Source organism: Urocampus carinirostris, chromosome 17, assembly GCF_059441175.1.
Source record: "Urocampus carinirostris isolate Australia breed hairy pipefish chromosome 17, RoL_Ucar_1.0, whole genome shotgun sequence".
In the NCBI taxonomy this organism is placed as follows: domain Eukaryota; kingdom Metazoa; phylum Chordata; class Actinopteri; order Syngnathiformes; family Syngnathidae; genus Urocampus; species Urocampus carinirostris.
This window is the reverse complement of record NC_142365.1, coordinates 16,982,343-17,004,455: the sequence shown is the minus strand read 5'-3', so window position 1 is coordinate 17,004,455 and position 22,113 is coordinate 16,982,343. Positions and strand designations below refer to the sequence as shown.

General features: G+C 39.4%; 1 protein-coding gene across 1 annotated transcript in view; it reads right to left on the bottom strand.

Moving 5' to 3' along the window:
* Nucleotides 1–22,113, bottom strand: part of LOC148349376 (pro-neuregulin-2, membrane-bound isoform-like) — a 143,209-nt gene that overhangs the window by 37,302 nt on the left and 83,794 nt on the right. Inside the window, exon 3 of the mRNA XM_088321370.1 lies at nucleotides 20,033–20,151. Within this exon, the coding sequence (XP_088177496.1) occupies nucleotides 20,033–20,151 (119 nt within the window). The remainder of the gene's footprint in view (nucleotides 1–20,032; nucleotides 20,152–22,113) is intronic.

The window sequence follows — 22,113 nt, the reverse complement described above, 5'->3', positions numbered from 1 at the left end:
AAAGTGAAAAATATAGAAGAAAAAAGATTAAAGGGGAAATGAAAATACAGGAAGAACAAAAATGGGAAAAAGGAAAAAGACAAAGACAAAAAGGAAGGAAAAAGAAGAACAAGTGGAAAACATAGCAACATAACATAGCAAAGAACAGAAAAACTGAAGGGAAAAAAGAAAGAGAAAAAAAGGAAAATACAAAAACAAAAAAGAGAAAAGAAGAACAAAAAAGAAAAAAAAATGAAAGGGAGGAAAACTGAAAAGAAGTTGTGTATTTTGTAATTTATTCTGTAATTTAGTTTGTTGTGTATTTTGTCGTGTATTTTGTTGTCTGTCAGTTATTACCATTTATTCAAAAAGCCACGGCGTCTATCCGTCAGCGCAGCATTTGCTGAATGCTGTGTGCCGAGTAGCCCTCCGAAAAGCGGGCAGCATCTGGAACGCTTCATCAAGGTCTTTACGCGCTCTCTGAAGGATCCGAGGAAAAATCGTAAAAGTCAAAAGCGAGCAAGTGAGGGAAGGAGTGAGGGCTCCCCTGTCGCAAAAATTCTTCTCCCTGGCGAGAAAAAATCTTTGCCACGGGCTGACTGCTCAATTTAGCCAAACGTTCTTCACAATTTACTACTCCAATCAGAATTTTGCGTTTCGAGCAAGCCGACGCCCACCAAAAATGTGACTCGGACACATCTGGAATTTGTTAGCATCAACTAGCCATAAAAGAAAACTTTTTATAACATTAACATCAGGTGAGAAGGACTAGAGAGGAAGAGTAGATAAAAAAAGCATTATGTGAAGTACATTCAGTGTTTAACCGCATAGGGTGGGCGGATCGGGCCACGTATCGATATTATCAATACTAAACAAATACTAGGAACGGATCAATATTATTTTCTTGGTATCAGTACATCACTCCTCCAACAATTTCTTCAAAGTGCCACTTCTCTTTGCTCTCACATGGTACCCTTGGCCACTTACCCAGGTCGTGACTGAAAGGCTTAACACCTCTCCCTAACTGGCCTGCTGCTGCATTCTGCCTGCCAGGCAGAAGACTGGGCCAAATCTATGTGCCCGCCCCTACCAGAAATTAAAAATGACAGAGGCACAAGAAAGTGAATCCCAATGTGGACTTTTTTTTTTTTTTTAACTACAGAAAAGGGCAAAGCCAGGTGTCATAATTGTCGCGAGGAGGTCTGCTACTGTTGCAACACCCTAAATTAACGTAAACACATGAAAAAAGCTCACCCAACAGAGATCACTAACCTGCAACAAAAAATGTAAACATGTAACTGTTCCTGAACAAAAACCTTTAAATTTGTTGTCACCAAGGCAACACATTAAATGAGACTTTATTTAAATTACTGACTCCATTTTTAAAATATTGTGCAATGGTATGTACTTCAATTGTCTTGTGTTGACATTCTTATACAGTATTTGTAATTTCATTACAATGCTGCTTTTTGGGGGGTTCGGATTCTCTTGGCTTCTGTTCTGAAATAGGTGAAATAGACAATAAATTCAGTTTTTTTTTAATACTTTTAAAGTTTGCAATGAGAGATGCTGGATAAAGGATTTCATGTTCATCATTATTATACACTAACTCAAAGGAAGGGACTCAAATAGTCAATGATCAGAACATTTCTAAGCAAAAAGAATTCCTATCGGATTAGGTTTATTGATACTACCTTGTGTTGACATAGATTGGATCATTCTAAAATTCCCATTATCACCCGCACTTACAGTAAAATCAGTTACAAAAAAACTTAACCATTTGAAATCAAACAGTTTCTTGTTTTTAACGTCTTCTTCGGACTGCATGCATTTCCTTTCAAATACATTTGTCAGGCACAACGCTGAAGCTCTGTTTTATTACTAAATATGCACATATAAGATGTACAATGTATGTCTTGGCTTGAATTTTACATGAATCTTACAGATGCGAGTCAGACTCCATTTAGTACAACCGTCCGGCCGTTCTTATTAAATGTAGTCTTTTTATTGGCTGTATCCGGGCTAAAACGCTCCATAACTTTCAGAGTTTTGCGCGTATGAAACCTCTATCAGGTTTTTGTTGATTTCAAAAAGGCGTTTGACAGAGTATGGCAATACGCTTTTTAGGCCACTATACGCCGGTACAACATGGGCCAGAAACTAATTCAGACCATTAAACAACTGTATGCCAATGCCAACGGTGCAGTACTTATAACTGGTACCATTGGAGCGTGGTTTTGAACCTGATTTGGTGTCAAACAAGGCTCTATTCTCTCTCCAACTTTATTCAACATCTTCCTGGTAAAGATCATGTCCAAAGCCCTGGACCAACATGAAGGATCAGTCAGTATTGGGGGACTAAGCATCAATAACCTTCGTTTTGCTGATGATATTGCTGAAACGAGCTCAAGAGATTCATTGGTTTGCTGCAAGCATCAAACCTAAATCGTAATCCAAACCCTAACTCCCTAACCCTTTGATCCCGAGTGAGGAGACGAACAGGAACCCAGAGACCTAGTCAATTGCCTGGACAAAGCATCAACCCAGTATGTGATAGAAATCAGCACAGAAAAAACAAAAGTAATGGCCAACAATCCCCAATGGATCACCACAAACATCACCATCAACCAAAAATAGCCAGAACCTGTCACCAAATGTAAATATCTTATAGCTCTCATATCAGACGAGGGGTCCAAACCAGAAATCATGGCCAGGATAGCTCAAGCGACTCCCGCACTAGCCAGACTTGAACCCATCTGGAGGGACAAGAACTTAGCAGTGAAATCGAAGATCAGACTCATGCAAGCGCTGGTTACTTCCACCTTCCTCTACACTTTGGGCATATGGACTTTCACAGCTTGTAAAGGATAATCCAGTCCATGGAGATGCCATGCCACAGGAAACTTCTAGGCATCACCTACTTAGTCCATTTTTCAAACAACCAACACCATCAAAAGGCACATTGCACCCTACAAAGAACTGTTGTGAACTGTGCACAGACAGAAACTTCAGTTGTATGGTCACGTCACGGGATCATCAGGACTGACCAAGATAATTCTCCAAGAGGCAGGAGGAGCGGAAGACCAAATAATTAACTCAGTCGACCACATTAAGGAATGGATTGGTGCGAATTATTCCATGACCCAAGAACAGATCAGGAACCGTCAAGAAAGTTATCCAGACTGATGCCCTGATGTCCAAGTTAAGGAATCTGTGAACCGTGAGTTGATGTTAACGCGGTCATATCTGTATGTTATCACTAGAGACAGAAATGATTTTGCACATGAACCACTCTCAGCAGAGATTATAATCATGTAGAGATGCCTCACTCTGTTGGAAAAAGGTGTCTGGTGACAATAATGGACAATGAAATTCATTGTTGTTGAAGCCCTACAGTTCCCTGTTGAACACAGCCAATAGAAGACTTTCTCCAAATTCGGCCTCACGCAAAAAACAATAAATGCCGAACATGAAGGACCAGCTAGCGTGCTAGCTTCAATGGGTAAAAGCGGCAATAAATCTTTCGACAGGGCCTGCTGGAAAAGACATCTGTGTCAGGGTGGTCAGACACCCCAAATCGCTTTCCGTATCGCTGCAAAAAAAAAAAAAAAGACATCAAAAGTGTTGGCTGGATAAGCACTTAGGCGATAGCTGCCTCTTTAGATGGGTGGGCAGCGCCGTGCAAAAATTGCTTTTGCACATTTGCAAAAGATGATTAAAGTCCACATCAAATAAATCAATAAACGTCTTTGATATTTTGGTTTATGACATCTGAACCCGTTGCTGATTTAGCACAGACTTCAAATGCGAAGCTAAAGCTGTATTTTCTGCAACTTGTGTGCTCTGTTTCAACAGTAAAAAATCCATAAAAAAGTGGAATTCGTCCCATTTTGTTTCTATTTTATACAGCTAAAATGTATTTATTTCTTATTGATATGTTTACAGTTTTGTAGACGCTCAAGTATAAGGAGAGAAGACAATTGATTTTGAACTTGCAAGGAGAACAGGGGAGAGCTGAAACCTCAGATAATGAATTCCATCCATCCATTATCTGCACCGCTTATCCTCAATAGGGACGCGGGGGTGCTGGAGCCCATCCCAGCTATCTTCGGGCAGTGGGCAGGGGACACCCTGAACTGGTTGCCAGCAAATCGCAGGTAATGAATTCCAACTTTTGTAAAAACCCTGCCCTGAGCCATTTATTTAAATTAAATTTACTTTGTTGTATATGATGTCGCTTATTTTTTCTTTATTTTTTAAATTAATGTCATTTATTTTGTTGTGTATTTTGTTGTGCATTTTGTCATTTAATGTTATGTATTTTGTCATGTATCAAGCCATTTATTGTCATTTACTTTGTTGTGTTTTGTGTCATCTTTTGTCATTTATTTTCTCATTTAGTTTTTGTGTATTTGTCATGTATTTTGTCGTATATTTTGTACTCTATTTTGTTGTGTATTTTTTTACATGTGTTTTGTAATTCGTCCTTTACTTTGGTGTGTACTTTGTCGTGTATTTTGTCATGCATCCTGTCGTTATTTTGGCCGTGTATTTTGTAGTGTATTGTCAGTTAATGTGTTGTGTATTTTCTCGTTTATTTTGTAATTTGTCCTTTATTTTGTTGTGTTTTTTTGTCGTGCATTTTGTAATTTTTGTTTTATTTTGTTGTATATTTTTTTGGTATATTTTGTCGTGTGTTTTGTAATTCGTCCTTTACTTTGGTGTGTAGTCTGTCGTGTATTTTGTCATGTATCCTGTCATAATATTTGCCGTGTCTTTTGTGTTGTATTGTCATTTAACGTGTTGTGTATTTTTTTCTGTATAATTTGATGTGTATTTTTTAATTTGTCCTCTATTTTGTTGTGTGTGTTTGTCGTGTATTTTGTAATCTGTGTTTTATTTGGTTGTGTATTTGTCGTAGGTTTTGTATAGTATTTTGTCATTTTTCCTTTATTCTGTTGTGTAGTTTGTCTTGTAATTTGTCGCGTATTTTGTCATGCATTTGGTCATGTATTTTGCCATTTATTGTCATGTAATTTGTCATGTATTATGTCAATTGTTGTCATTTCTTTTGTTGTCTATATTGTCTTCCACCATAGATGGGTGGGGAACAGCGTGCAAAATGGCTTTTACACAGTTTCAAAGTTTGATTTAAGCCAAGAAAAAATAAATCAATTAACATATTGGATATTTTGGTTCATGACATCTGAAATGACCTGCAGGTTTAGCACCGACTTCCAATATGAAGCTGATTCAATATTTTCTACAACGTGTGTGTGCGGTTTCAACACAAACATTTAGAAACAGTTGATTTTGTCCAATTTTGTTTATATTTTGTATGTATTTTTCATAAGTTTATACTTCTGTAGACAATCAAAAATAAGACGAGAAGACATTATTGGATTTGGAACTTGCAAGGAGAGAGGAGAGGACTCTACAAAACCCTCAAGCTGCACAATATCATGCTTTAAGGACCAATATTTAGGCTTATAGTTTAGAAGACACTCACAAGAAGGAGATAGGGCATTAATGGATTTTAAACTCGCAAGGAGAACAGGTGAGGGCCCAAATCTCATGGGGGATTCATACACATCAGTACCACACACTTTGTTGATGTGTGCATTTGATTATATGGCATATATAAGTAGGTATTTCTACATTTATTTATATATATGACAGAATTGGTCCTCCATAAAGTATGGGACAGGGGCCACACTTGGATCCATTCAAATTATTTTTGGGGACAAACCATTTATTATCAATACTTGGGTTTTGCCTGTCTAACTAAATCATTAAAATTAAAACGATTTTTATGTTGTGAGAAACAAATAACGGATCTCGCAAGACAGAATTCTCTGTGACAGGGGAATTCCCAGAAGTGTGTCCAAAGAGACCATTGGTGCTGTCCAGCGTCCTCACAAATCCACTGACGGACAGTGGCAGCGGATCCTAATTCGATTCCAGCAGCCGTGCCGCTTTGGGACGGACGCCAGGACATGGGGACGCCGGGCCTAACATTTGTGACACTTTGACCAGCCAGATTTGCAGCTTCCAGATTATTTCATGGGGAAACAAATGATTGACTCTACTTCACAGTGCATTGTTTGCACTGATGTCTTTCTCCGTTAAACTCTAGAGGTAAGATCAGGCCTAAAAAATTCCAGCCAGACCCGACCCGGGCCCACAGGTATCATAGCCCTACCCAGTCTGAGCCTGACCAATGTACTATATTTGTCGAGCCTGAAGCAAACCTGAAGTTTCATATTTACTTTTCGGGGACTTGAAAGAAGTAGAGGGGATTTATGATATCAAATTAAAGCTTGTCTTTTGTAACGTATGAACATTGACAACTTTTATATTTCATTTTTTATTTTAACTGACAATTTTCCATCATTTATTGCTTTTTTTGCCATTTTGTGCTTCCCTGCAAAATGTTAGTGGTATGAGGGTGAATTACCGGGCAGGTTCCCACCCAGATGTCCCTCCCTGCATTCCAGCTTCAGCAATCATTTTAAAGGCATTAGAAGAAAAAAACGAGGGGGGAATCCTCCCAGGTACTAGGAGTATGGTTCAAAGGGCCATATGATGGCGGTGTTGACAAGGGACAGCAGTCATAGCCTTTCTCTTGGTTGGGATCTCCATCAGACGTCCTCGTTAGTAGCTTGATCTTATTTGGGAGGACTTTGGAGCCTTGTAGCGCAAACTGGAGGATTCTAATACTCACCTACCTGCCGCTCTGTATTTGGGCATCACGGTTGTTAGCATAAGAGATTATTTACCCCAAAATGCACCTTGATGAGAACTTCTTACTTTCAGTACCCCAACTCCGTAGGGATGAGCGATCAGTTGAAAAGGCTTTGGTGAGTTAGCAGCAGGAAAACCCCAAAGAAGATCCTGGCAGTTTTTGCTCGGACCACCGGGACAGCTGGGACGGAAGCTAGCCAGGGATGACTTTTGCGCGGGGGGTTTGGTTTAGCACCGAAACCCGCCGTCACCTCCTGCTCACGTCGCTCAACCGGTCGGCCGCGACAGCTGCTTCCTCCGTGAAAACTGATACCACCATCACAAGAAACAAGAGAAAAGATGCGCTTGCCATCATACGGACGTAGCTTTTATCGTACGGGAGCCTGGACGGGATTACGGCCGATCCGGACCAGAGATCCGATAGCCCAGAAGCTCCTCCGCCAATCGGCATCAAACTTTCGCCCTTGTTCTAAAAGACAAGATGCAACAGCTGCTTCTCCGTTACGGATCTCGCCGGGCCGGAGCGGATGCCCTCCCACCGTCAATGACATCTACAAAACTGATTTATGTTTTACGCCGCTAGCATCAAGTGTTTCTTCAACTTCCGTCATGTGAAAATGTGATGATTGTTTGAGAGCAAAAACAAAAACTTGGTTTAATGAAACACAACCTTTCGCTCTCTCAGATATCTTCTTACATAAATTCCACGAGATCAATAAAGTGTGCCTTTTTTTTCTTTGAAGACTGTATTATTTACAGAAAATCATCAACTTTAGCCATTTTTTTCATATTGTTGTGATAATTTCAAGCACAGAAACCACAGCAGGGAACACAGTGAACTTTCAAAACGGCTGAACTGTCGATATTAATCAGCATATTGATCAAATGGTGGGAATGAAACAGCTGTAAAAATGGATGATAGCAGGATATTGATTAAATGATGAAAAACCACCCAGAAACTTCAATGGCGGTTTTTCAACGCCTCAAAAAGTGTAAAAGGTTAGCTTCAAATTTCACTTGCACTGTATTGCCAGCAGCCTTTGTTTATATCACAACGCTGTCCAGAATATTCAGCCGTTGAAAAACCTGTCGAGAAATAGTTCATTTCAAGCCAATGATTCTACCAACCTTCTCATCACACGCAATCCAACCAACACGTCAAGGACTGAAAGGAATATGATTTTACTTTAACAGTTTCTTATGAGGGGGCCTTCGTTTCTAAGTATACACCAGAACATCGTTTTTTTTTTCCTTTGAAGACAGAATTGCTCAAAGAAGTTTATCATCTTACACCATATTTTCACATTTCACAAGTCCAACAACCACAAGCCCACAGCAGCACAAGCGTAAACGGTCAATATTGATCCAACGATGGAAAAATAACCCAAAAACTTCACTAGTAGTAAGCCTCAGAAAAGGTATAAAAAGCTTGCTTTAGGTGCCACTTGCACACTATTGCCAGGATGTAGCCTTTGCCCAGATCACAATGACGTCTAAAATGAGCTGCCGTTAAAACTTTTCTTGAGAAATTCAATCAAAACTCGGACTGAAAGGGAAAACTACCATCCTTTAACAGCTTTTTCAGAGCCCTTTTAGAAGGCGGCCTTCTTTTCTTAGTAGACGTCAGAAGCGAGACTTTCTTTCCCAGAAGTCCGGATGCAGTGGAGTAGAAGGGCGCTGATAAACACGAAGAGATGGCGAGTGGGCCGAGCGACGTTAATGCTCAGTGAACTAAACACGCGTGTGGGCGCACTTCAAAACAAAAGCGCGACACGCTGCAGCTGCCACCATGACCAAAGTATTTTGCAAACCCTTGCCGAAGGGACTTTCTGGATAAAATACACCATACAAAATATTGCCGCGGGAAATTACCTTGTAAACATTATTAAGGACTGCTCTCACCGGAGCCACCATCTCTTTGACCTTTGGCCCTCTGGTGGGTGCTACATTGTCCCTTACAGACGTTCAGGCTCGTTGACAGTTTTTACCCACAGCCATTAACACAGCCCAGAACATCATGGGACACAACGTTATAACAATATAAAGGTCTGCTCTCACCCAGGCCAATAAATCTTTTCCTCAGAGCCATCAACGCAGACCAGCAAATCATGGGCGTCTTTCTGCCTAGTCTGGTCCCTTAATACAAAGACTAATAGTTCAGAGACCGTTTTCTGCCCTGAAGAAGATCACAAGACTGTGAAAAATATATATTTTGCCTATGCATAGAAAAATTGGGATTCATATCAAATTAATTAATGAACTTATTTTGGAATATAGTTACAGCTAAATGTTATTGCACTGTTTTTCTTTAAGCTATTACCTTAGGCGCTACCTAGGAAATATTTTTGTCTATTTATTTGAACACTCTATTCATTTTTAAGTCTTTTCACGCAAGTTTATCATGGAGTCCCACATCTCATCTTGTAAACAATGTTCACTATATTGTTATCAATGACAATAATGTCAAATCTAATTCTGACCTCTGCCTGGTCCTAAAACAACAAGAGAAACATTTAATAATGAGGTCTCTTTTTCCTGCTATGAAACATATGTGCCTAAAACTTACTTAAATTTCTGCAAATATACATAAAATATATGTCAGAAATGTCTTTTTTTTAAACTAGGCCTTAATTTTATCATCATTTTAGCGGTGCATGATTACCACATTTTGTGACCATTTGAAATGATTGAAATAAACCGAACTATATAGAATAAAACGTACTTTCTGGAGAAAAAAATGATTTCAATCATTTTTATATTCAACATGTGGCAATCATTATAAGACACTAGCATTAGCCGCTCTCAAATGTGTCCACAATAGGGCTGCAACTAAGGATCTTTTTTAATAAATAGGTCGATTATTTTGGGGGGTATCAATTGATTAATCTGATTTTTTTTTCAAACACATTTTTAATTTCTTCCTCTTTATTCAAAGTCTGGGACGAATGGAAAAATAGTGCAAAAAGCAACAGAAAATTCAAGAGAAAATCTAAGTGTTTGTCATATAGCTGAACAATAAACAAAGATGTAGAAAAATGCATGCTATTCTCCTGCAAATATGTAAAAAAAATGTTTATAAGGTGCAAAAAAAGAGGCAACATCGGAGCAGTTTGGGGGTTCTTTGTCAGATCAAAAGGGCCTCGTGCATCAAAATACAGTCTCGAGTCACCATCTGCTGGATTGAAGTGGTACTACTAGCATTTCTCTCCAAAAGCCCAACTAAACTACAACATCACGAAGAAGTTCAATGACCTCTTATATGCTTTGGATTAATTTGCTAAGTGACTCATAAATCGCACGACACAGGTAATCGATGATAACATTTGTTGCCAACACTTTCGATGATCAATTTTATCGATTTGTTGTTGCAGCCTTTGTACGCAATGCTAGCATTAATAGTTAACTTCCGTCACAATAGCAGTACCTACTAAATTATTTAACATTAACTTGTGAGGCTAATAGCTAAGATTAAGCTATCCACTAAGGTGGTTAGCCAGAAGCCAATATGTAAATTGGAGATATATTCAGGGTCACTTTTGCGCCTTTTCTATCTCGCTTGTCAAATATCTTTATACTCTCTTGTAAAGGTTATGTAAGATCCCTGGCTAGGAGCATCACTGATTTCTTTTTTTGTTGTTTTTGTTCCAGGCACGGCGTCCAAGTGTCAAGTGCATGACGAAGCAACAGGTGTCCAAAAGAAGTCCAAAATCTCAAGAACATTTTTCTTATGACGAAAGGAAAATGATGCACCAGGGAGCCTCATTAGCCATTTGGGAATAGAAGAATAAAAATATAAGCATTTATAGAAATGTGGATGCTAGCAAAGCGTGCACATTGTCTCTATTGTTGCTAGTTTATCAGGTGGGTCACCTTGTATTTTTTGCTAAATGTCTAAAAATGTGCAGCCAAATTAAAACAGAAGCTGTACTTGAACTATTTATAGTATCAGCATCGTTTTAGTCTTTTTTTAAGATAACACTAAGGTTTTCTCCTCAAAAGTTAAAATTTGTTTAGGTACAACTGGTACTAAAATATATAATTTTGAATACACACACAAAAAACTGTATTTCTCTCAAAAAATCTGACTGAAAAATTAATGTTAATGGCAAAGGGGATATCGTTGTTTTGAGAATTTCGTTGGCTATTAGATACGTCAATCACCTGGAAACTTCGATGTGATTGAAAAGAATGGAGAAAATAAGAAGGTTAGGACATTTTACGCACAAAATGTTGAAAAAAGACAGGAAACATTCATACAACAGATAAAGTAACCAAATCAAGCCTATCCTTTGACTTACCGTGTGGCTAAACCTTTCAAAGCTAACTTAATCTACGACAGAAAATATGAACACAGGGTTTGTACACTTTTCTTCTTGGTCAAATTCAAGCTCTTTTTAAGGACTTCAGCATATTTTCCTTAAAACAAGAAATCCAGGGTGGAACAGGTATTTTGCAAAACCACAACTATATCTGCGATTTACACACATGCTTTTCAAGTCCTCATACGTTTCTGCAAGCTTCACAGAGCATGGGTGTTGGATTCATTTTTAAACAGACTTCTGTTATTTTTCTTCAGTTAATGTGTGGTCTTCGTATCCGAGTTCCGAGAAACATGGCAACAATTTTAAGCATTTACAAGCACATTGTCGAAAATGCAAGCACTTTTCAAACCTTAAAAACACAACAATAAAATTCAAGCATGTTGAAGGATTTCAAGCAACAATGTTAACCCTGTGTAAACAATAATCATATCCGATTAGCAACATGTAAAGGTTGCAGCAACTAAAAATGTGGCTTTTTGGATATCAGGTTGTTGTGGACTAATTATATTACAGGAATATTTTTACTGGACCCTTGTCGTTGTAATATGGTCATTGATGATGGATTATGACATTTAATGGATATTTATGAGGCTGAAATTCTAGGTTCCATATTGTTTGCATTTTAGCCATAAAATTGAATTAATTTCTCATTATGCCTGCAAATATCATGGTATTTTATAATGTTTGGTATCATTTGAAGCAGCATTACAAGCATATATGACTGGGAATGCTTTGAAGCTGTTCTGCACATATTAAATTTCCCTCTGCCATGGGTGGACAAAGAACAGCAACGGCCTAGCTAGCCTAGGTAGCCTAGCGTAGCGAAATAAACTAAATTGATGGCACTGACACTGAATCCATACAAGCACTTCCTGAATGGCTTATAAATACTCCACACTTGGCAAATGTAAAAGCTCTTTTGGACAGCTTACTCGTGAAAAAAAAGAATAACAAATGTTTACGTTGCTTCTTACGTAGTCAGAGTTACGCTAGTCGTGTTTTGGCCACAAGCAAAATCGTTGTTTATGTTCTTCAAAGCAGCACTTAGACAAGCTTTCATTGACGTCCAAGTAGCTTGAGTCACCCACCCCCATGTTTATGCCATGTAATTTTTGCAAGCTTTAAAACAACAATGTATACCTGACCACTAGATGCCGCTGTATTGTGTAATGCAACTGAAAACAATTGCTAACTTTCATAGACGCAGAAGATTGATATATAAAAAACAGAATTGATGATGAATAATGACCACAAAAGTCGGAACTGTGACTATATCACATATCTGAAGGTAAATACATTTCTGTTCTTCTCGTTTTCAACATTTTATGACATTTTAACTGAAGAACTTTGCATGCACCTAATTATTTATGAAAAAACTATGGTCAAAAAGAGCTTTAACAAATATAAGTAACTGTAGGAGGGAGTCACATTTTTGGTGGTATATTTCTTGATACGAGACACAGCATCTGGCATTCTTATTAGTTAATATATGTTATCAAATAATAACACATTAAAACAAATGCGCTGTAGAATAAGCTTTTGTCTGCAGAGCAGATTGTCAGTTTTGTTAAATTCAGTCTCAAAATATATGGTGTGGCTCTCTGCAAAAAAATATTTATATGAACATATACTGTACAGTGGGACCTTACTACTTCGCGGTTCGACGTTCGCAGGTTCAGAGCTTTGCAGGTCTAAAAAATAATAAGAATAAAATAAAATAATTACAATTTATTTTTTATTTTTATTTTTTTAAGCATTTTGGAAGGGGCGTCGCTACTTTGAGGATTTTCACTTTTCGCTGGTGGTTTTGGTCCCCATTAACCGCGATAACCGAGGGATTACTGTATATATGTATCCAAATATTTTGCTTTTACGACTCTTTGAGTGAAAAGCGTTTCCTACCTCTAACTTAGAACATCATTACGAGACGCCTGCCAAAAATTGACTGCGAAAATCATCAAAGGACACTTGTGGCTTGTTCTGCTAATACATGCGTAAAATTGTTGCCGGCGTGAGCACCATTCCTTCTGCTGCAATTTCCATCAAGACATTCCTGGATGCTCGCTCGGCAAGGGGCGTGGGCAGCATCAACCCCCACCTTCCAGCATGTGACCTCCAAACCGCGGACTTAAGGCCCGCTGAAGGAAAACCATGAAGGCAGTCTCACAAACATCACCATCAACCACCAAGAGCTTGACCCCGTCACCACATTTAAATATCTTGTAGCGATCATATCAAAGACGGGGTCAGAACCAGAAATCATGGCCAGGATATTTCAAACCATGGAAGCCCTTGTCAGACTCAAACCCATCTGGAGGGACACGAACATAGCAGTTAATTTAAAGATCAAACTCATGCATGTGCTCGTTACTTCCATCTTCCATCTGTAAAGGATAATCCAGGCCATGGAGATGCCATGCCACAGGAAACCTCCAGGCATAAGCTTCATAGCACAAGCAAACAGTGTGCAACACCATCAGAGGCCATATTGGACCCTAAAAAATAACTGAGATTATCATTCTCCAAAGCACATTACAAGGGGACAGAAGAATTGGGCCCACAACATAAAGGGAGGGACTGGTGCCAACCTTGTCACGACCCAAATTCCATCCAGGAACCATTAAGAGTGGAGAAATCAGTCCAGAGTTGCGTCAACTCTGGTGCCTCGAAAACATAGGTGCTTAAGGGATCCATGAACTGTGAATATAAGCAATCAGAGCCTTGCTTTTAAAAAGTTTTCCTTGAGGTGCGTATGAAATTTGGGTTCAAAAGACTCACATACAGTGTGAAACAACGAATAAAAACCTGCAAGTCACATTTGCGTAGTGAACTGTACTTATTTGGGTTATCGCTATTTTTGTTCCAACTCAGTTTCCGATGTTATTTGTTCTGAGCCAAGCATTAAGGTGAACAGTATGGCGACTGCAACAAAGAAAGCAACAAAGGTTTGGCTCATGGGCCAATCAAGCCCCCAGCTGATGATAGGAAAGCAGCTATCCTCCCTGGGAGAAGTCGTTTTTTTCACTTCTACAATCAAGAAGCCAAAGAGCCTGGGTGTAGAAAATGTCTTCTTGTTTTGGGAGAGGGCCAAGATCTTCACCAAGGCAGAAGATGGGGAAAAAATATCATCTGAAGTAAAGTGAATCGCGTTCTTAATCTATACAGTAGTGCAATAAAGCAGCAATATGTTTTTCTAAATTATAAATTGACAAGATATTCTTTTAAAAACGTATATTTATAAAGTACAGTCATTGTATTTGTTGAACAAAAGCTTAAGCCTGTAAATGGGGTCAGTTCTTTGGTTTCAATGTATAGTAGAGTATTTAACAAACAAAGGTTTTTACTTTAGTTTGACTAAAAACGAGGGATTTTGTTTCCTGCCCTTAGCGGACAAAATTTGGACACGTGAACAGAATTCATATGCGATAATGGACAGTTTAAGTTCTGTAAGCGTGACATGCCATGTTCGACTTCCTGGAAGGAGCAAAAAGCGAGCTAGCCAGCAAGCAGCTGTCATCTTTCTCCACATTTTCCCGCTTGCGTCCACGCAAGCTAGCGATTATCCGCTTCCCTGTTCAGGAATCACGTCGGTCTGTTTTCTGTCATCCGTCCCCTTGTTTTGACCCCGGCCGGTAAGCGCCTCCCAGCCGGCCTTCGACAGCATGTTCTGCGGCACCGCGTTTTGCTCGTATGGAAGAAGCGGGGATAGCATTTGCAGACAGCGTTTGAGTTTGGCAACTAACCAGAATCCTAAACCGGAGTTTGCAACCCAAATGGTTAAGAGACACATAAGACCCCTGTAAAAATATATATTTGGACCTGCAAAAATTCAAAGCTTTATATAATCCTTACAAGAAAGGCAACACATACAATATACAGTGGAACCTCGGTTTTCGAACGCCTCTCAGTTCGGACAAATCGGTGTTTGACCAAAAATTTCGAGAAATTCTTGCTTCGCTGTTCGGTCAAAAAATCGGAGTTCGAACGCCTGTACGCTAAGGTGCGATGCTGAGCGGCGTACGTGTGTTTTAGCCCCTAATTATGCTTCCGAAGAAGGTCGGTGCACGCAGGACAGGTGAAAAAAAAAAACAAGTTGTTCGTCCAAATATTGCCTTTAAGAAAGACATAATAGCTAAATATGAAAGAGGTGTACGAATTTACGATCTTACTAGTGAATACAGCATGGCTGAATCTACTATCAGTACGATAGTAAAGAATAAGGAGGCTGTGAAATCGAGTGATGCGGCTAAGGAAGTTAGCGCTATAAGCAAGCAACTGCCGCAAGTTTTGGAAGAGGTTGAAAAACTTTTGATGATTTTTCTCTCCCCACCGTCCACCACAAAGGTAAGAAATCCTATTCATAATCCTTTTTTTGTTTTTACACGTTCATGGTAGCGTAATCTTTCGTACGCGAATGTACGATTAGCCTGGGTTAGCTTCATGTTTACGTTCTTGCTAAATATTCAGGGTGTTGGAATGGATTAAAATGATTTTACATTACTTTTAATGGGAAAAACGATTTTCGGTGATCGACCAAATCGGTTTTCGAACAGGATTCTGGAACGGATTATGGTCGAGAACCGAGGTTCCACTGTATATACTTCATGAATCCATATTCATTAAAAATCAGTATTAATTATTGTGTCCTATGTGTCCTACAGAAACCATATCATTTTCCAGAAACGAGTGTCTTAATGGTCGCACATGTGTTACTTTTACTCGACATGTCCCCACTGATTTTCATAACATGTAAGAAATGTACATTATTATATTGGTTCATTTTGTTGATTCTGTTTAAGCCTGAGGCTTAAAATTTGTTGTGGCTTGTACAATAAAAAAGTACTTCCTTAAATTTACGCTCAGAAGCGCTCTGTAGTCAGGATTTTAAGGTGCTTTTTTTACTATTTTACACGGATGAGAATTTTTTTTTTTAACGTTTGGCCGGCTGGATTGAGACGGGGTTCATGTGGCCCGTGGGCCTTAGTTTGCTTAACAGCAAGGGCCGACAGCAGCTCCGAATGCAGATAAACCACCGAGCCGAGCAGGGCCAGGTCGGGATTGGCCCGGTCTTGGCCCTGTCTTGCCTCCCTTCTCCCCTGGAGCGTGACGGAACAAGACGTGCCCGACTAACACAAAGGCGTTCACAAACAAACTCGGCCATACAGTAGCACTATTGTTCACTGCGGCCATGTCAAACATAAATCCCGCGGGCTGGAAATGGCCCATTGAATGATTTAATCCAGCTGGCATAAATGTCTGAGTTTGTCAAAAAACAGTCTCTCGGTCATTTCTGTTAAAAGTTGTGATTTTTTTTTTTTTTTTTAATGCAAACGAAATGTTCCCTCTGACCGCTAGAGGGCAGTAGAGGAAATACTCTTTCCTGCATTAGCCTAATCTTATTGTCCATGCACTGCTTAAACTGTTTTTTGCATTTCTTTTCTATTAATTTCAAAGACGTGCGACAATTAAAGCAAAAATGATTTGTTTTCACGGCTCCCAACTGAGTTTGTGTAGCGTGGTGAGTTGGTTTAGGTGTAAAACTTCAACTGTTAAAATAAACCAGTTAACACATCGATTGCCAAACATGAAAATCATGTTCCCCATTGTTTGTGAATAAATGTGTTGTTCTAAGAAAGGATTCACTGTAATCGATGATTATAGGCTCCAAAAGTAGGCTGAATGAATAAACATAATACTGAAAAAATTACAAGTTGAACATTTTACATTCTTTTACTGATCCGTCCCACCTGAAAACAGAATATCTGGTTCCGACCCAAAAACAAAAGTGAATTTTTTTATGTACCAGGACGGAAATGCTCCTCAAGATGTATGCCAAGGTTGTCCAAACTAAGGCTTGGAGGCATTTTACGATCATTTTCATGCTTGCTGCAATTGAGCTTTTCAAACGTTAAATTGATCATTTTTGTAAAATAACATTTAAAAGTTTAAAAGGACTCCAAGTAATATTTGACCACTAGATGCCGGTCTATTGTGTAGTGCAACCGAAAACAGGTGTTTCAAAGCACAGGATGAATAGAAACTGCATAGACACAAAGTAACCAAACGGCATCATTTTTCCTTAAAGGAGCAATGTGTAATATTTGCTCACTTGATGGAAATGTAGTGTTTAGTGCAGAGGTGAGCAAACTATTTGATTTGAGTGTCACTTTCGGTTAAAAAAATTGGCAAAAGAACCAGACCAAAAGGGAAAAATATATCCTAGTTTGATTTTTTTGTATCTACCACTACAGTCTGTAACTGGATACCTCAGCAATACATGAGGACAAAGGATAATGCAGCTGTATCCTATTTATCTCATATGTTTGCTGCCATTTCAAAATGATGCATCCTATTTGCTTCATTCCAATCGTGAAAAAATAGACGACAAAATGGAGGTCGATCTTTCTAGAATAGGAGCGACAATACGCATTTATGAATGAATAAACATGCCGTCTTCTACATGCATAATTTCGTTTTTTTATCTCTAAAAAAAGACCGTTTTATCAAATTGGTTTTGAATTACACAGAGAATTAAAGCAAGATTATGCCCCGGTTGGAATCCTTCGGTTATATGTATTGACAAATAAATTGTATCTCATAAATATCTTGCACGATAAAATATATAACTGACTAAAAAATATATCAAGTAAAAAAAATGGATCCACATGCGGGTACAGTTTACCACTTTCATTTTGTGAATGGCCCATAATAAAAGTCCATAGTTGATACGTAATCTCTGCACTTATACACATTTCATAGTGATCTGTCCAGGTGTAGCATGCACCTGTCGTTTCTAGGCGCGACCCGTAGGCGGCGATGATGTTTCATAGGACAATGCTTTACAAACTTATACCAGCTGCCGTTAACCATGAGGGAAGACGGAGCGAAGCCCCCAAACAGCAGTGTCTACCTCAATTTTAAACAAACTTGTTGAGTAACATGGCAATAATTTCAAGCCCAAGTCACCCAAATTTTAACCTCTGTTCCATTCTTGAAAACACAAGATATAATTCGAGCATTTTTAAGGATTTCGAGCACCCGTACGAACCCTGCACCGCACAACAGGGGTCACAGTGCTTGCAAAATATTGGGGTACACAATAGCAAGTAGTGGTAACGGTCACCGTCGACCTCTCGTCAAGAATTGTAGCGAAAGTGAGCTTAGCTATGGAATGACAAGCTAGCCCCTCAGCCCCAAAAGGATGCTTTGGCCGACTTTTCTGCACGCCCGATTGCAAAAGCAAAAAAAGCGCAAAAAAGCAAAAGAGCGCTTAACGTCACGGCCACTTTCCTGCACAGCGTCAAAGAAGGCCGACGTTTTAACGGCAGGTGAACTCGGCCAGACTCGCATTCCTTCGCAGACTTCACGTGAAGGCTGTAGCCGGGGCAACCACAGCACTTTTGTATTTCATATAGAACGAGGATTGCACGTATGTGGATCCTAACAGCATTTCTGGCATACCGTAGCACGGTTCCAGACAGAATAACCAAAGTCATCAACACAGCCTAGGAAATCATCGTCTTCTCTCTACCCAGTCTGGAGGACGTCATTGCCAACTACATAATTGTGAACAAATAAACATGACTTGACTTGCCTCTTCCCACTTTGGCCAGCACCTCTTTGACCTGCTGCCCTGTGGCAGATGCGACAGGACCCTTTAAACAAAGATACATTAACACATCCCAGAAAATCCTGGGTTGCTCTCTGCCCAGTCCAGGGGACACAGTCAACAACATTATCAATGATTTCTCTCACCTCTTTGGCCCTCAGGCATATGCTACAGGACCTTTAAAACAAAGACTAACAAGTTCAGAGACATTTTCTTCAGCAGAGTCCTCAATACAGCCTAGAAAATCATAGACTAGTCTCTGCCCAGTCCAGAGGACTCAGCTAACAAAAATATTAAGGCTTCCTCTCACCTCTTTGGCCATCTGGCAGATTCTGCAGGACCTTTAGAAACAAAAACTAACAAGCTCAGGGAGACATTTTTCCCCAGAGTCATCAACACAGCCCAGAAAACCATGTGGGCTGCTCTCTGCCCAGTCCAGAGAACACTGCTAACAACTATATTAAGGACTCTTCTCGCTTCTTTAGCCATCTTGCAGATGCTACAGAACCTTTAAAATTAAGAGTAACAGGCTCAGACACACTTTCTCTCCAGAGTCACAACACCAAAATCATGTGCTAGCCTCTGCCCAGTCCAGGGGACATTGCCAACAACATTGTTAAGGACTACTCTTACTTATTTAAACCTCTGGTTGATGCCACAAGACCCTTAAAGTAAAGGCTAACAGGCTCAAAGACATTTTATTCCCCAGTCATCAACACAGCCCAGAAAATCATTGGCTGCGCCCTGCACAGAATCATGGACATTGCCAATAACATTATTAAGGGCCACTCTCACCTCTTTTGCCCCCTGCCTTATCCTACAGGTCTCCTAAAACAAAGACCAACAGGCTCAGAGACACCTTCTTCTCCAGAGTTATCACCACAACCCAGAAAGTCATTGGCTGCTCTCTGCCCAGTCCAGACGACATTGCCAGCAACCGTAATTAACAGGACCTTTAAAACAAAGACTAACAGCTTACGAGACACTTTCTTTCAAACGTCCATCACCCTCCTAAATAGTTACACTGTGAAAAACATATAGTCAATGTATAAAAGAAAACAAATTTTCATATCTTATTTATTGACTTCATAGGGAATTGTAATGTTATGTTTCATTGTGCAATTGTTAGCATGTACTTACAACTCATGCTAGTCTCTAAGCATTACCATGTAAATATATTATCCTATCTATCATGACATCTCATTTTTCTTTTTTAAAAGGGACAGTTTGAATTATTTGACCACTAGTTGTCGCTGTATGGTGTAGTGCAACTGAAAACAAGTGCTAAAAAGCACAAGAAAGAATACAAATACAGGGACTCAAAGTGACCAAAAAACGTCACCCTTATTTCTGCATGGCTTTCCGTTTTGTTACTCACAGCTTTGGACGTTAACAGCGCCGGTGGAATTGTCCTTCCCGAGTGGATTTTCAGCAACGCAGGTGTAATTCCCAGAATCTTCCGGCTTGGTTCTACTGATCTGGAGTCGGGAGTTTTTCCTGCGGGAAACGAGAGCGCGGCTGAGTTAAGGGAGGAAGTGGCATGGAAACGCGTGGCTTGGAAACCCAAGGGAGGGGGGCCAGGACGGGCCGCCGCGTGGCAACCCGCTTAAGCTTTGGACAGGAAAAATAACAAGTCCGGAATAATACGAGAACTCGGGAACACATTAAGCTGCCCCAAGCACAGTAGTCCCTGTTTTTTGGCAAGGGTTACATTCCATAAAGTACACGTGATAGTTAAAATCCACAATCTATGTAATATTTATATATATTTATCTAATAAATACTATTTTATTCAGGGTGTTTCTTAAACATTGAAATCCTTTGAATATTAACTCATTGAGGCCAATAAACTCATTTTTAGGTCATTTTTATTAAAAGATAAATATTAAACAGAACTCTGTTTAGTGTTCATTCATTTATGGTTCAGTTTTTGTGCTTTGGGGAAAGAAAATATGTTGTGGGTCATGGAAAACAAGTAAAAACTCTGTAAAATGGTTGGCAGTAAATAAGTTAATAATCATATATCATAAGATATGTGTTGGGCAGCACTGCGGAGCAGTGGTTAGCGCGTGGGCGGCACAGTTCTGAGGTCATGAGATCGAACCTCCTGTGCGGAGTTTACATGTTCTCCCCGTGCTTGCGTGGTTTTCCTCCCACATTCCAAAAACATGCATGTCAGGTTAATTGGCCGGTCGAAATTGTCCCTAAGTGTGAATGAGCGAGTGAATTGTCTGTCCCTGTGTGCCCTGCGATTGGCTGGCAACCAGTTCAGGGTGTCCCCTGCCCACTGCCTGGAGATAGCTGGGATGGGCTCCAGCACTCCCGCGACCCTACTGAGGATAAGCGGTGCAGATAATGGATGGATGGAAGATATGTGTTCTCCTGTACTAACTCAAAAGCAGATCATTTGTATATAAAAAGAAAAAAACTGTAATCTGCTGGAGACTGTTACCCAAGGTATGCGTGTTTGGCAGGAGCTGGATTACCGAATTGACGTATGCCGTGTCTCAAGCGTTGCGTATATTAAACATTTGTGAAATTGTTCACATAATCCACATGCTTTAAAGGTTCTATTCGGATTCGTAAGAATATACCTGATGATCTTCAACATTATTATGTTTTGATTTCATTTACTTTAATCAAAGAATATCCTTTTTTCTGCCTAATGAAGCCAAAGAACAAACCCTATATACACCATGGGTCTGAACTGGAGCCCGTGGGTTTAATGTTTGTGGCTGTTCTTCAATGTTTTTTTTAAATATTTATTTTAATGGTTATTTTTAGATAATTTTGTTGTTGTTTTTTTTTTTTTTTGTTCATTTTTTGTTGGTCAGTTATGTGTTGTTTTTCAGGTGGATTTTCGTTTTAGCTGATCTTTTGGTCATTTTTATGTTTTTTCCCGATACTTTTCTTGTGCTTTTTTATTTTTTGTCAGTTTTTGTATAATGTTGGGCTTGAAAATGAAAAAAAATGGATGTGCTATGAATTCTGCTTCAAAATTTTTCTTATGAAACATTATTGCGCTCACAACCAGTGTTGGGCTTATTACTAAAAAACTGTAATTGGTTACAGTTACTAGTTAAGCATATTTCTTGGCTTGTATTATCTTGAACACTTGAAAAAAGCTGAGAGACTCCATATTTTGTTTTGTTTTTGTCGAAGATTTCACAAAAACAAAAAAAAATCTGCACACTTTTACCATAAATTCTGTGTGTCCTCTTGATTTTGTTGTTCCTGTATTAGCACCACTCCCTCCCCATGTGCTGCCTACCATTCTTTACTGTTGACACACAACCAGATTTGCGCATATAAATGGAAACCCTCATTTCAGTGTAGAATTTCGTGGTTGTAAATATGACTTGCCGGTGTTTACAGTAGGGAAAATATCTCCATGAGGATAAATTCAGCGTCCTTGTACTGTGCTTGAGACGACGGTATTCAGTGTACTTTATAAGTAGG